The following is a 15,451-nucleotide window of genomic DNA, read 5'->3' on the forward strand; positions in this document are numbered from 1 at the left end:
AAAAATATTAAAAATAAAATAAAAAACAAAAAGGGGCTAATAATACTGCCCCTGCATTTTCCAGAGGGTTGTTAGAAGGTTCATATGGATCAGTGTATATGAAAGTAAATAATAGATCACAAAAATTAATAGTTATTACTTGGAAAAGATTACAAGAGCCCTTCATAGGAGGATTAGTTTTGTTTTGTTTTTAAATTTATTATTTATTTATTTATTATTGTCTAATGTTTTACATATGTCTCCTTTTTCCCCAATTGTTCCCCCTCCCCAGCCATTCGAAGGATTAGTTTTTGATTCACATAATGATGTTTCCATTAAGGTATATATACTTTTCGTGGAACTCAGTGGGAAACATTATAGTCCTTGCTTTAAGCAAAACATATCAAGATTATGGATTTCAGCTATATTTTAAAAATATGCAAAAAAGCTCTTTGAGAGAATATTCTGGTTTTCTCTCTTTTTTTTTTTTTTTTTTTTTTTTTTTTACTAACTTCAAATCTATTTTAAATGTGGGATTATTTTATTTTATTTTGATTGAATAATTATTTTTTTTCCCTGGTTATAAATAGCTGTCTTTTTAAAATTCCAGCACAAACCTATTACACAGTGCCATGATTATCGATGAGACACCTTTGACTAGGAGGTGTTTAGCCCAGTCCTTGGCCCAGCAGTTTTTTGGATGTTTCATATCCAGAATGTCATGGTGAGTAATTTCAAAGTTTACAACTACTGAGAAGAAGAATTGAGAAATTTTCTTTTTATTTTCTTTTTCTGCAATGTAAACTCACATTTGTGCTAATTGCAGTAGTTAATTTAAAAGGCAGTATTCTATATATATTTAAAGAAAAAGAATGAATGTAAATTTCATCCTACATTTTTGCAATTTGCAATAAGAATAAGGTAAGAATTTTGATAGCAACAGTTTCTTAAACTGAATGAATACTATAGATAAAAGGTCTTGAATATACAGCAAACTATTGTTAAAATTCTAATGTCAGTGCTCAGTGCAATTGGTAATGTTCAAGATAATGCTTAAGGCAAAATAATGGTCCTCTACAATAGTGATAATGATGTAGGAATTTTCCTGCTGGTGCCTCGCTCTGCTAATTTATTTGAATGAATAAGAGATACCACTTTTTATTTTCTTTTTGATTAATTTAAGATGAATTTGAAGAAACACAGGAAATTCCCTTAAGATTGTAATTTATAACAATGACCATTCTGTGCTATAAATATTATTCTCTCTCTCCCCCCACCCTCTTGTTGGAGAAGAGAGGGGAGAGGGTAAAGCCTCTTTATCTGTAACTTTCTTAAATTACATAGTTTCACTAAAGAATAGGGCCTGGAATATGGTAAGCCAAATGTTTGAATGAACAAAAGAATGAATGAATGAATGAATGATATCAATTGCCTTTCCTTTTGAGAAACTAAAAAGTAAGTAAACTTCAGGTCTTGGAATGCCATCGATAATTATGCATGGGTTGCTAATAACAAATACAGCTGTTATTTTAAAGGCTGACCATGTGACAGATTTGGGTGAGAGGGAAGCAGCACTGCCAGAGAACACACATAGGCACATTGTACTTGAACTGAGACTGTGCAGCAGTCCTGCAGTTACATGTGAAGCCAGATGTGAAAAGACACAAGGAATGGACAAGTAGAACTCAGCTGGAAGTGGGAAAATCAAATAATTTGCCTAGCTAATTTTCTTTAAGAAGGCAGAGAAGTATACATACTTATCTGAAGAATTTTTATGATTAAAAGTTCACATTTTTATTTGTTGCTTAGGTCTGATGAATGGGTACTGAAGGGAATTTCAGGCTATATTTATGGACTTTGGATGAAAAAAACTTTTGGAGTTAATGAATACCGCCATTGGATTAAAGAGGTAAAACTAGCTAGATCCATTATCCACTTAGAAGTCAGTAAGACATGTTTTCCTGATTTCAAAGTTGCATGTCCTTTATTGTTTATTTTATTTTATTTTTATTGATTTTAGAGTATAAGAAAGAGAGAGGGAGACCGATATAGAAACATGTATGAGAGAAACATTCTGCACAACCCCTGCTGGTGATCGAGCCCATAAGCTATGCATGTGTCCTGAACAGGAATTAGTGATCTCCTGGTGCATGGGTCAATGCTCAACCGTTGAGCCATACTGGCCTGACACAAGTCCTTTTTTAGAAAAATAATTGTAAAATACTTATTGTTATTCAAAAGTCTCTAATTTTATCCCCAGTAAACTGAAAATGACTATAATGGGGAAAACTAATGGTCTATTTTATCCTGTTTCAAATTATCAGTGTTGGCCTCTAAAGATTTTTTTTTTTTTTGCTAAGGAAAAGAATATTTAAGCTCCTTAAACATCAAGTTAATTATCAGATATATTTCAAATTCTCATAGAAGTCATTTTTACTGTATCTCTCTGCTTCCTAAATTTGTTTAGACTTAGAGTCCAGGTTCTGGAGTCAGATTGCTTTGCAGTTGGCCTCATACATTTACAACCTTTGTTACTTTGGTTAATCTTTCCAAGCCTCATCTGTATAAGGAGAGTATCCAATGGACGGGGAATATGAGACATCATACATATAATATGCATAGTGCTTGTACATAGTAACTGCTTATTATGTACTGGCTAGTGTTTCAGTGCATTATTGCTCCTGTGATTGTTAGTCTTTTTCCTATAATTTAAAAATTTGGCCCAAAAGACAAAAATCAATTGTATTTTGCTGAGTCCTTTCTTCATTTCAAAAACTAATGAGGGGGAAATGACATACATCATTTACCATGTTTTGGGCACTATTATAAGCATTTTATAAATGTTAACCATCTTAATCTTCCTAACTACTCTGTTATTACCCCATTTTACAGATGAGGAAGCTGAGGCACAGAAAGGTTAAGTTATTTGGCCAAAGTTACATTGCTAGTAAGTAGTAGAGCCATGATTTAGCCTGGCTATTAACCACTTCATTCTGATTTTTACCACTTCTCTATTCTGCTTGTATATTTTTTAACTAGTCATGAATTTCTAGCACAGCTGTGTTTTCCTTTTTTCACTTAAGCTTTTTTTTTTTTCTTTGATGTATGTCATATTGAAGAAGACAGGAGTTTTAAAATGTTGATTCCTGACATAATTTTATCCCCTAAACTCCCCATCAAAGTCAAATACAGAGAAGGAAGAAGTAAACTTGGAAAACCAGCTAGAAAGGTTGGGAAGAGCCATTAGGAAAGTTGCCAGGTTACTGGCCAGCTCTAAAGTCACAAAGTAGACAAGGCTTTTAGGTGCTGTCTTTTAGCCAGTGGTATAGTTTGCTTTGTTTATAAGAACATAAATTACTTTCCAAATTCATTTAATTTACTTAAGAAATTTACATTCGCCGAAACCGGTTTGGCTCAATGGATAGAGAGAGCGTTGGCCTGCAGACTGAAGGGTCCCAGGTTTGATTCCAGTCAAGTGCATGTACCTTGGTTGCGGGCATATCCCCAGTAGGGAGTGTGCAGAAGGCAGCTGATCTATGTTTCTCATCAATGTTTCTAGCTCTCTAACCCTCCCCCTTCCTCTCTGTAAAAAATCAATAAAATATATTAAAAAAGAAAAAAATATTTACATTCTAATTCTAGGAAATGAGAAATCACAGTTCAATTTTACATTTATATGTAAAAATTTTTCACTGGCTCCGATTCTCGTATTTTTTCAGGAGTTGGATAAAATCGTGGCGTATGAGCTGAAAACTGGTGGAGTTTTACTACATCCCATATTTGGTGGAGGAAAAGAGAAGGATAAGTATGTTTATTGTTCAGATATGATACTATAAACTTTTTATGGGATCACTCATTTAGGATCATTTGTATGGGTGTTGAGACCCACACAAACCAAAGGGGTAGTATTAACAGGTAATAATATTGAGGCCACAAACCTTGGTAACCACATCACTCCTTTCATTACTATTTTTATTGAATATGATGGTTACAAATGGATTTAAACATTTAAAACGGACTTACAAATGTAATACTTTTCTTTTTTTCCATGTTAATTTTCTACTGCTACTATAGCATACCGTTTTCATAAAAGTTTTAAAATAAATGGAAACACTAATAATTATTTGAATTGAATTAGGTGGAAATTTTTTCACTAACTATAAAGTGAAAATCTTCATTTTCTTTAATTATAAATGTAGATAACAGATAATAGTGTGACATTGCCTTCAAGATATTTTCCTGTCACCTTATAATTGTTAGCTGATAATTTGAAATATTCTTTGCACTTATAACTCTCTCAGAGTAGACCACTGCTAGATCTTATTATTTAATGGATTGATAAGCTCACACACATATTGGTATATCATAAATTTTTTCTATTTTGATTATTTCATTTCACTATAATTGGTTTCCTTTATATTCTGTAAATTTTATTTTGTATATTTTAAGCTTGACTCTTATATGGGCCCATAGAATTAACCATACTGCCCCAGTGCCTGAAAGCACAACAAAAGTTAAGAAACTTGAAATTGTATAACCAGGAGCCCTTTTTTGTTATGGTCACTGAGACAAGATTAAGTCAGTGGAAATTTTGAATTAAGACAAATTTGGATTTTTTTAAATCATTATTAATGTTGGTGATCTAAGAAAATTTTGCATATTGTTCCAAAGAAAGTGTGTGTATATCTGTTTTAATGTGTAAAGTCACAGTGATGATTCATAATCCATCTTAACCAGGTTGGTTGTGAAATTATTTGAGATAAATCTTCATACATAGTACACTTTCACTCATTAATTCTTTCACTTTCTTCTCTTGGCTACCTGACATAATGCTGTTTCCTAGTATATAATTAGGGCATTCCCATTGTGTGAAAATACCTTGGTTTGGCCCATTTATTTAGTCCTTGTTGTATGTTTAATTTTAAAAATTCGTATATAAAACCAGCACATGAATACATTCTCTTTTAAGAAATATAAAACAGGACAGTGTAAAAGTGTGTGGAGTAAAACATAGATCTTTTTAGCACCCCCCCCCCTTTTTTTTAATCACCCCTCATTCCTATAAAACCTCCCTGTGGAGGTATAACCAGGATTATAAATTTGACATATTATCTTTCAATATATGAACCTTTATTTTTTTGTCTTTATGTGTATATGACATTTACAAAATGGAATTCAGTATTTCTACTAGATAGTACCTTTCTTTTAATTTACTCCTGATTTATTAAATTTTTACCTAGTCAATCTGGTGTTACTGTCCTCTGGATTTTATATTTTCTCTTTTGGAAGATTTTCCCCACCCTGCTGGCATGGCTCACTGGTTGACCATCAATCTATGAACCAAGAGGTCATGGTTCAATTCCTGGTCAGGGCATATACTGGTTTGCAGGCTTGATCCCCAGTGTTGGGTGTGCAGGAGGCAGCTGAACAATGAATGATTCTCTCTCATCATTGATGTTTCTATCTCTCACTTCCTCTCTGAAATCAATAAAAATATATTAAAATTTTTTTTTCTACCCTTAAATTATGGAAATAAAGGTTTTCCTTTATTTTCCTTTCGTACTTTTATAATTGTTTCTGTTATTGATATGCGGTTCATCTTGAATTTAAAAAATTTTTTTTTTTTTTATTGATTTCAGAGAGGAAGGGAGCAGGAAAGAGAGACAAACATCAGTGATGAGAGAGAATCGTTCATTGGCTGCCTCCTGCATGTCCCATACTGGAGATTGAGCCCATAACCTGGGCATGTGCCCTGATCAGAAATCAAACCCTTATCTCATGGATCATAGGTGGACACTGAATCATCGAGCCATGCAGGCTGGGCTTAAAATTTTTTTTTATGAGTATGTATCCTAGTCTTTATTCCTCTCATACTAAGGTATTCCCAAGAAGTTTTTTATTTACTGTCTTGATATGGCCATGAAATGTGCCGTTTACTAAATATTTAAAATTGTTATGTTAAGTAAATCTGTTTATTTGTTTAGTCCGGCTTCCCATCTATACTTTTCAATAAAGCATCCGCATACGCTGTCCTGGGAGTACTACACTATGTTCCAGTGTAAAGCTCACCTTGTGATGAGATTGATTGAAAATAGGATCAGTATGGAATTTATGCTACAAGTAAGTATTAAAGTTAAGAATTGACCAATTATAAAGAAAGATCTGTATGTGTATAATATGAATACTGTTCTGTTAAATAGGGTCAGGGTATCTGCGTTTATGAGGTGGAGTTCCTTAATCGTTAGCTGTATGTCCACTTAGACCTATGGTTTTTCTTTGTGTTTCCTCAGCTATAGAATGGGTATTAATACTTGACACTTAGTGCAGGATTAGTGTGAAGATAAAATTAGAATGTGAAGATGAAAGTAAAACCAATTTATACATATGGTTTTATGTTCTTTATTTAAAATATTAAGGATATTTAAATATTTAAAAGAAAAATGGTTTTTATTCTGTTTAATTCTTCGCATATTTCTATTGATAGTCTTTAACTAGAACAATCTATATAGTAAGATGGGAAATTACTGTCTTCTATAATTGACTGTAATAAAGTTCTGTTGCAAAGTGGTTTCGTAGATAATTGAAAGCAATGTATATTATGTTACTAAATGATACTTTTATCCTTACAGGTTTTCAATAAACTGCTAAGTTTGGCTAGTACTGCTTCATCTCAAAAGTTCCAGTCCCATATGTGGAGTCAAATGTTGGTTTCCACGTTTGGATTTTTGAAATCCATCTCAAATGTCTCTGGCAAAGACATTCAGCCTTTAATAAAGCAGTGGGTGTATCCTTTTAGCAGTTCAACAAGTGATGGTGGGAGCTGGGAAGAAGATTATATGTGTAAGGGGAGGGAGGAAGAAGAGGGATTTGGAAGATGAAAGGAGAGGTAAAAACTATATTTCCAAAGAATAGTGAAAATAACCAAGAATTATAAATTATTTCTTATATGGTGCTTGCTAATCATTGGGATTTCTCTCTCTCTCTCTCTCTCACACTCACACACACATACACACACACACACACACACATCTGTACTATTTATAAAATTTGGTATATTTTGAAGTAGTTTTTACTGTGAGTACAGCAATAGGCTTGATGGTAGGGGAGGTAAATAATTCAGACAGGCCTGTACAGTTACTTGTAAGATGCAATGGTCTGTTGACTTATAGATGTGGTTAGAGGTTGGCACAACTTGAGTAGTATCTTGGAACTTTTTAGTTTTTACATTTTCTCATTGGTTATATTAGCAACCCAGTAGAGTGGTTTTACTTCTTTCAAAACACAAATTTTTCAATGTTTCAGAAATTCTGTTTAAATCTGGAGAAACATTTTCCACAAGAATTCTGAATACTTTACCACCTGCTTTACAACGAAGTATGCTCGCTCTCAAGCTTTGAACTGATGGTAATGCATTTGAAAATTATTATTACCACAGTAAATAATTTGTTTAGTACATATTCATTTAAGTATACAAAAGTTCCTTTACAATTCTTCAGAGACCAGAGTGGAGTGGTAAAATTTTATGGAAGTTTTGCATTTAATAGAAAACGAAATGTCTTGGAATTGGAAATAAAACAAGATTATACATCACCTGGAACTCAGAAATATGTGGTAAGTTTTTTTCTAAAATGGGCTTTTGCATTACTTTCTCCCTAGTTACAATAGAGGATGGGCTTTTGAGTAGGGATCTGATTCGTAGTTTCATAATGAGATTTTGTTCACAAAGAATGAAATTGAGCAAAAACCAAGTGTTGCTGAATGGAAGACAGATTACAAATGGAGATTTCAGGGGATACAACTTCTCCCATCTGGCACCAATTGCTTTTCTTGGTCTTCAGATACACATATTGCATAGTATTATTTTATATTTTGATACATTTACGTACACATGAAAGATACATATTGTTATTTTTCTAGCACTATTCATGAACGTTATGTTTCTTTAAAGGGACCACTTAAAGTGACAGTGCAGGAATTAGATGGATCCTTCAATCATACATTGCAAATTGAAGAAAACAGCCTTAAACATGATATACCCTGCCATTCCAAAAGCAGAAGGTAGGCATTGAATCATACTTATAAATTGAAGTTTATAATTAAATTGTATCACAGATTATAATGCCAAAATAAAAATCCTAATGTGTACCTATTTTTCAGGTAGAGAACATGTTTTCTAGTATCTGCCTCCCGCCCCCATTTTACTTCAAGTTAGTATTACCAAACCTTTTTTATTTGCTTTTTGTTTTTTACAACATTTTTTTTTTTACCTTAGAATTAAATAATTAATTTTTCAATTTAAGTTTGAGAATTCTTATTTTGTAGAGACAGGAAGAGGTGGAATAGAAGTTTGAGTTTTTGGAGCCGGAAAAAATTCAAGATAAATTGTTTAGTTTTAGTCTTATTAGTCTCATTGGATTAATATCTACAGGAAATATTGGGGAAATGATCATTGGTTATAAAGGAAGGATCTGAATACATGTGTCATGAAAGCCCCTACATCATCTAGTACACTATGTGGCTTTCTCCCCTGTCCCTATATCACCATGCCCTTACGGAAAAAATCTGTCTCAAAGGCACAAAACCAGTTTACTTAGAGATGTCCAACAGTTCATGTTTTATTTAATGTATTTTTATTTATCACTTTTTTTAAACTCAGCCTGTAGCATGTACTCTGAACAGTGAAAGATGATCATACTTTTGTGCTTTGCTGTAGTAACATCAAAATTCCAAGAACAGAAGTCTGTACTCATACTCATGTCTACATTTAGGTCATCTCAGACCTGAGAGTGTCAGTTGATTTTGACAGCTTTCAGGGAACTTGATTCAGGAATTTCCCTGAATCTGTAAGCATTCTTTCTCTGAAAAAATACTTTTTTTTTAATTTCAGAGGGGAGGGAGGAAGAGCGGGGGGGGTGGGGGGGGAGATCAATGGGGGAGAGAGAGAGAGAGAGACATCAATGATGAGAGAAAAACATTGATCTGCTGCCTCCTGCATGCCAGAGGATTGAACCCACAACCTGGGCATGTACCCTGACTGGGAATTAAATAGTTGACCTCATAGGTCAACTCTCAATCACTGATCCACACTGGCCAGGCCCTGTTTCTTTTTATGCTCTCTACCTTTGACATCAGTCAGTTGCCTCCCATACACATGTCCACTGGGGATTGAACCCACAACCTGGGCATGTGCCCTGAAGGGGAATAGACCAACCTTGTGGTACATGGGATGGCACTCACTGGACTAAACTACACCAGCCAGGCCTGTATTTTTCTTTCTTTCTTTCTTTCTTTCTTTCTTTCTTTCTTTCTTTCTTTCTTTCTTTCTTTCTTTCTTTCTTTCTTTCTTTCTTTCTTTCTCTTTCTTTCTTTCTTTCTTTCTTTCTTTCTTTCTTTCTACAAAGGATTTCTTTATTGATAGCTTTCTTATCTTTTCTACATAAAACTATAGCTACCAGTTCTTGGGAATATGTTTAAAGTTGACATTTATATTTCTTCTTTTCATTAAACTTTGATCACAGTGACATCTCAATATCATTTACTTCATTCCTTCAGCTTCAAAATCATTTTGTTGTGATTAAATTCCATTACATTTACCATTCCTTCTTCCTTATGATATCTTTCAAGGTTGTATAATATGAAATCCTTAACTTGATTTTCGTCTGCTCATTGTCTCTTTTTGAAACTGGAAATGTCACAATTTCAAACTTAATTTTTCTTAAATGTAGGAATAAGAAGAAGAAAATTCCACTGATGAATGGAGAGGAAGTTGATATGGATCTTTCTGCAATGGAGTAAGTTAATTACTTAAGTTTAAGGGTATATTATCTGCATTCTCATTTGTATTGTTATATACATCTTAAAGTATATAAAAGTCCTGAAATTAGTGCTTTTAAAACTTTTGAAAGGCAATGGAACCTTATGCTAAAGCAAATCTTAGGTAAAATCATATACAGTGGGTACTTCTCAGCCATAAAAAAGATGAAATATTGCCATTTGTGACAATATGGAAGGATCTTGAGAGTAATATGCCAAGTGAAATAAAGTGAAAAAGGACAAGGATCATAAGATTTCACTCATGGGATATAAAACAAAAAGTAACAAATGAACAAACAAAACAAACTCATAGACACAATCAATATGGTCATTACTAGAGGGGAAGAGGATGAAGAGGGTAAAGGGGTCAACTATGTGGTGGCAGAAGGAGATTAGACTTTAGGTGATGAAACTTGGGTAATGTTATTAACCAATGTTATCCCAATAAATTTAATTTTTAAAAGAAAAAAAAATAAAGAGGGAAAAGTAAATCTAGCCTGAGGAAATACAGGGTGGTGGTGAGGGGGCACAGTCTTGGTTTGGGCAGCTTTCTTGCTCTCTTGCTAGCCTTGAGACCAGTGCTTCTTGAGCTATAATATTCATGTCAACACTTCTGGGGATCTTCTGGAAATGCACTTTCTGACTGAGCACTGTGCTAGTGGTTCTAATAGTTTGCATTCTTTTTTTCCTTTTTATAAAAATATATATTTTATTGGTTTTTACAGAGAGGAAGGGAAAGAGATAAGAGTTAGAAACATCGATGAGAGAGAAACATTGATCAGCTGCCTCCTGCACACCATTGGGGATGTGCCCGCAACCAGAGTACATGCCTTTGACCGGAATTGAACCCAGGACCTTTCAGTTTGCAGGCCAACCCTTTATCCACTGAGCCATACCGATTTCAGCTAGTTTGCATTCTTAACGAAGTCTCAGATAATGATCTTATATCTTTGGACAAGGCTTCAGGGTCTTTTAAGGATCCCTGTGCTTGCAAAACACAATTTAAATATCATTATTTTAAAATTTTATATGGTAATATTTATTAACAGTTTTATTTTTTTTAAAAAATACAGCTCAAACTTTTTGTCTATTCATATTGTGCCTGTATATTTTTTATAAAACATTGGCAGTTATTTACTAACTTGGTTGCCAAATATCACTGCTGTGTATATGTTGTTTTATGGGTTTTTATTTATTTATTTATTTTTGGTATCACATGCCTTGGCTATAGTAAACAATCAGTGGTATTGAATGAATTGAATTAATATATCAAGTGCTGTTTTTTGATAAAAGTGTTGACATAGACTAGGTATTTTAAACTGTGCTTGTTACTTTGAGAGTAAATTTATATGTGCTTCCAAACTATAATTTCATAACTTACTGTTTGAAAAAGGTGGTTATGAGTCTAGCATTAAAAATATATATTAAAAGTCAGTTAAATAATTTAATAAAATAATTCATTTCTTAGTCACAGATTGATTTCTAGTAAGGGGTGGCCCTTAAAGCCATAGTCAATTATTTGGCAACAGAAAGTGAAATGAAGAAACTTGTTCTTATTCCCCTTTTTACATTATGTAATCACAAATCAAAGTCCCAAATTAGTAATTTCAGATAGAATTCCTTTGTGACAGCTGTCTTACTATCATTGGAGATCTTTTCAACATGATTGATATAGTCAATGATGAAGTTAAACATAATGAGAAAGCTGTCATTGAGATTTTTAAAAAATGGATGCATTAAACTCCAGGCAGGCTTGAATACTGTATGTAGGTGAGAACCTGCTTAGTAAACACTTTGTTTTTATTTTATGAATATGTAAAATTAAAAAACAAATAAGAAGGAAAGTTATGTTTTCTTTCAGTGCTGATTCCCCTTTGCTGTGGATAAGGATAGACCCCGATATGTCAGTCCTGAGGAAAGTAGGATTTGAGCAAGCAGATTTTATGTGGCAGTACCAGCTCCGCTACGAGAGGGATGTGGTTGCACAGCAAGAGTCCATCTCGGCCTTGGAAAAGTTCCCCACACCAGCATCTCGGCTTGCCCTCACTGACATATTAGAGCAAGAGCAGTGTTTCTACCGAGTAAGAATGTCAGCTTGCTTCTGCCTTGCAAAGGTACGATTACATACAGGAGAAAGAAAACAAGATTGAATGTTGAATAATAAAAAAAAAAATAGAACTCTGCCCTGGCTATTGTGGGTCAGTGGTTGGAGTGTACATAAGAATTTGGGGGTTTAAGTTTGTATATTTTCTTAGAAATGGTAATGGAAGGCTAAAATGTATTAAATTTCTAAGAATTGAAGTTGTTAAAAACTAATCCAATTGCATTGCTAACTTTTGCAAAGCTGTTTTATTTATTTAAAAATATGTTTGCTGTGGTGATGGAAATTACTTTGTTCTCTAATTATTTGCAGATTGCAAATTCAATGGTGAGCACATGGACAGGACCACCAGCCATGAAGTCACTCTTTACTAGAATGTTTTGTTGTAAAACTTGTCCAAACATTGTGAAAACAAACAACTTTATGAGCTTTCAAAGTTATTTTCTACAAAAGGTACAGTTTACTTTCCAAATTTCCTATGATTGTTTTATACCACTATCTGTATATCTTAGTTTAACTTGGAGACTATTCAAATGATAGATGTGTTTACTTTATTCTAAAAGGTTTTGCCTTTGCTCTTTTGTTTCTAAAATTTTTTCCCAAAATTTTAATTACGTGATTTCTCATTGATTTTATGAGTGGTAGAAAATAACTCACAATCCATATTAAAACGAAAATAAATAGAAATGGTTAGTTTGAATTTGGGGCTGATTACGTTGAGGATGGAGGGATGTGGACAGCATACCTGAGTAAGAGACAGGCAGCACACTACACAAGCATTAGTCCCAGCCCTGTTACTCACTGACAGTTTGCCCTCTAAGCCTCAGTCCACTCAATTATAAAATTTACCTTTTTTAGAATTAAATAAGATCAAGCATGGGAAATGTTTCAGATTATATTTATCACACAATAGGTCTTTTATAAATGATAATTTAAAAAGTGGGGATGTGATGGATCACTGTTTTGGGAGGGAATGTGAGGATGGCAGGGTGGTCAGTATCTGGGCAATTTGGAAATCATTTGTAAAAATTTTTGAGTAATTTAATATTGAAGGCAGAGATTAGATGAACTAGATGGGACTAGAAGGAAGAGTGAAGCTGAAATAGAAAAGTCTAATGAAGCCTCTTCTTTCTTGGTTTGGGGTGAAGAGTAGGAGAATGGAGACATGTGGAGGATAAAGCAGGCCTGAGGAACGGACATTATGGGTTTGGTTTATTTGGGTAGAGGGATGAAATATTCAGTGGGAGCCAGTAAATATAAGGAAGATGGAGAGAATTCTGAAGGTATTAAGGGGTGGGATCCAGTTGGGAGGGTCATTTAAGGAAAGGTAAGAAGCTCCCTCTTTTCTGAGGCAGGTGGAAAGCAATTAAAGGAAGTGAAATGAGCCAGGCTGGTGTGATTCAGTGATTGAGTGTCAACCATGAATCAGGAAGTCACAGTTCGATTCCTTGTCAGGGCACATGTCCGGGTTTCCGGCTCAATCCCTAGTAGGGGATGTGCAGGAGGTAGCTGATCAATGATTCTCATCATTGATGTTTCTATTTCTCCTCTGTCTCTTCCTGAAATCAATAAAAACCTATTTTTTAAAAATATTTTTTAAAAAGTAAGTGAAATGATAGATGTTGAAGGAGATGTTAAGCATTATATATGATAGAGGCAAAAGCAAAAGGATTACTTGGAAACATTGAGAGCCCTGCTAAGAGTGGAAGTCATGATGTATTATTTACAGTGAATTTCATCAGTAAAACAGATTCAGGATGGTTTGATGAAAGCCTATAGTGGTGTGATGAGAGAAGTCAGTGGCATCCAGTTATTTTATTTTATTATTGATTTATTATTATGTTTTTCTGTGTGAGTCTGGCTTCCACCTCCTTAGAAAAGTTGCCTGTGAAAATTTGGGAAGGAGAATGTTAGGCTGGATTTCAGATAATTTATCATTTTTCCTTAAGTTGAGATGGTGTGGTATTGGAGAATCAGTGTCTTCTCAGACTGATGATTGAACTTCATGCCTTCAGCCACTATTCCCTTTAATCCTGAAAAGAGTTGTGTGGTTGTGAGGCTTTTTAGTAAGCAACTTGCTAAAATAACCCATCTTAGTAGGCAGTAGAGTAGGAGTTGAACAGTGGTTTATCTAATATTAAAACCCATACCTTTTCTACTGTACAACCCAGAGCTGAATATATCATTTACATGATGTATATTTCCTCTGAGAAATGAAGACAGAGGCATATAGGCTAGAGAGTGCATCCAGTTACTCAGCTCTCCCCTTGGTTTCCTGCTCAGCTCTTTTGTTAGAATGTTTGGCACATGTTCTTAGTGGGAGGGGCTGGAAGTTATGGGGGGGGCGGGGGTGTCCAGGAGGAGGGAAGGGGTTAGGCTCCATCCAGAAACCTGTGTCTGCACTAAAGTAGTCCTTTTTTAACATGCACTGAATTCAATGAATTATAGTAATGAACTGTTATAACACTTAAAAATATTATTTTTTATAGACTATGCCAGTTGCAATGGCTCTATTGAGAGATGTTCACAACCTTTGCCCCAAAGAAGTCTTAACATTTATTTTAGACTTAATCAAGTATAATGACAACAGAAAAAATAAGGTAAGAAATCTTAATGATTATTATAAAACTATCCAGTGATATATATATATATATATATATATATATATATATATATATTTTTTTTTTTTTTTTTTTTTTTTTTTTAAATATTTTTTATTGATATTTTACAGAGAGGATAGAAAGTTAGAAACATCGATGAAAGAGAAACATCGACCAACTGCCTCATGCACACCCCCTACTGGGGATGTGCCCACAACCAAGTTACATGCCCTTGACCGGAATCGAACCTCGGACCCTTGAGTCCGCAGGCAGACACTATCCACTGAGCCAAACCGGTTAGGGCTGTTATTTTGTTTTTAAAGAAATATTTAGACTGTGAAATCATTATTGACTCCCTGGTACTTGAAATTTCTAGCATTAGAAGCATGTAAACATGATTTATTATAATAACCAGTGGATGAAAACTAAGATTAGTTAGTTTTTAAATGTTCCTCATAACTTGTAATGTGGAGATAGTAGTAGTGCCTTAAATTTTGGAGAGCCAGTTAAAACTTGTTTTGGTGAAGTCTGACAGCCCAACTTTATTTTTACTCCCTTTTTATTTTAAAAACATTTCCCTTTTGTGATGATTTGTTCGTTGATGAATTTGATTTTTTTAAATTTTTTATAAAATCATATGTGAGTTTATTCATTTATTTAACAAAAAGCTATTGGAATGCCACGCTTCAAGTTATTTCACCTTACTTGTTACCAGATAATCTAGCTTGTCCAATTAGGATTCTAATATCTGTGAGAATTGGATGTGGTCTTAGAGACAAATTTAAAGTCTTTTGGTTTTCCTACTTTACCTGCCCCCCTCCTCATTTTTAATTTGTGGGTTCATTCTGTGATCTGAACACTTACATCAGAAATAGTGTTAAATAAATGGGCTTTGTGGGCAAAGTGGATCCCAGAGATAACAATCAAGCTATAAAAATACTTGAAGAAAACAATCTAA

General features: G+C 33.9%; 1 protein-coding gene across 5 annotated transcripts in view; it reads left to right on the forward strand.

Annotated features, from left to right (window-relative positions):
- Positions 1-15,451, forward strand: part of TAF2 (TATA-box binding protein associated factor 2) — a 60,944-nt gene that overhangs the window by 20,764 nt on the left and 24,729 nt on the right. For all 5 annotated transcript variants that reach the window (XM_084864976.1, XM_084864977.1, XM_084864978.1 and 2 more), the window contains 11 exons: positions 590-703; positions 1,789-1,888; positions 3,699-3,784; positions 5,964-6,099; positions 6,609-6,763; positions 7,476-7,590; positions 7,928-8,037; positions 9,705-9,770; positions 11,654-11,906; positions 12,206-12,346; positions 14,383-14,493. In XM_084864976.1, the coding sequence (XP_084721102.1) occupies positions 590-703; positions 1,789-1,888; positions 3,699-3,784; positions 5,964-6,099; positions 6,609-6,763; positions 7,476-7,590; positions 7,928-8,037; positions 9,705-9,770; positions 11,654-11,906; positions 12,206-12,346; positions 14,383-14,493 (1,387 nt within the window). The remainder of the gene's footprint in view (positions 1-589; positions 704-1,788; positions 1,889-3,698; positions 3,785-5,963; positions 6,100-6,608; positions 6,764-7,475; positions 7,591-7,927; positions 8,038-9,704; positions 9,771-11,653; positions 11,907-12,205; positions 12,347-14,382; positions 14,494-15,451) is intronic.

Source organism: Pipistrellus hanaki, assembly GCF_964339955.1.
Source record: "Pipistrellus hanaki genome assembly, chromosome: 17".
In the NCBI taxonomy this organism is placed as follows: domain Eukaryota; kingdom Metazoa; phylum Chordata; class Mammalia; order Chiroptera; family Vespertilionidae; genus Pipistrellus; species Pipistrellus hanaki.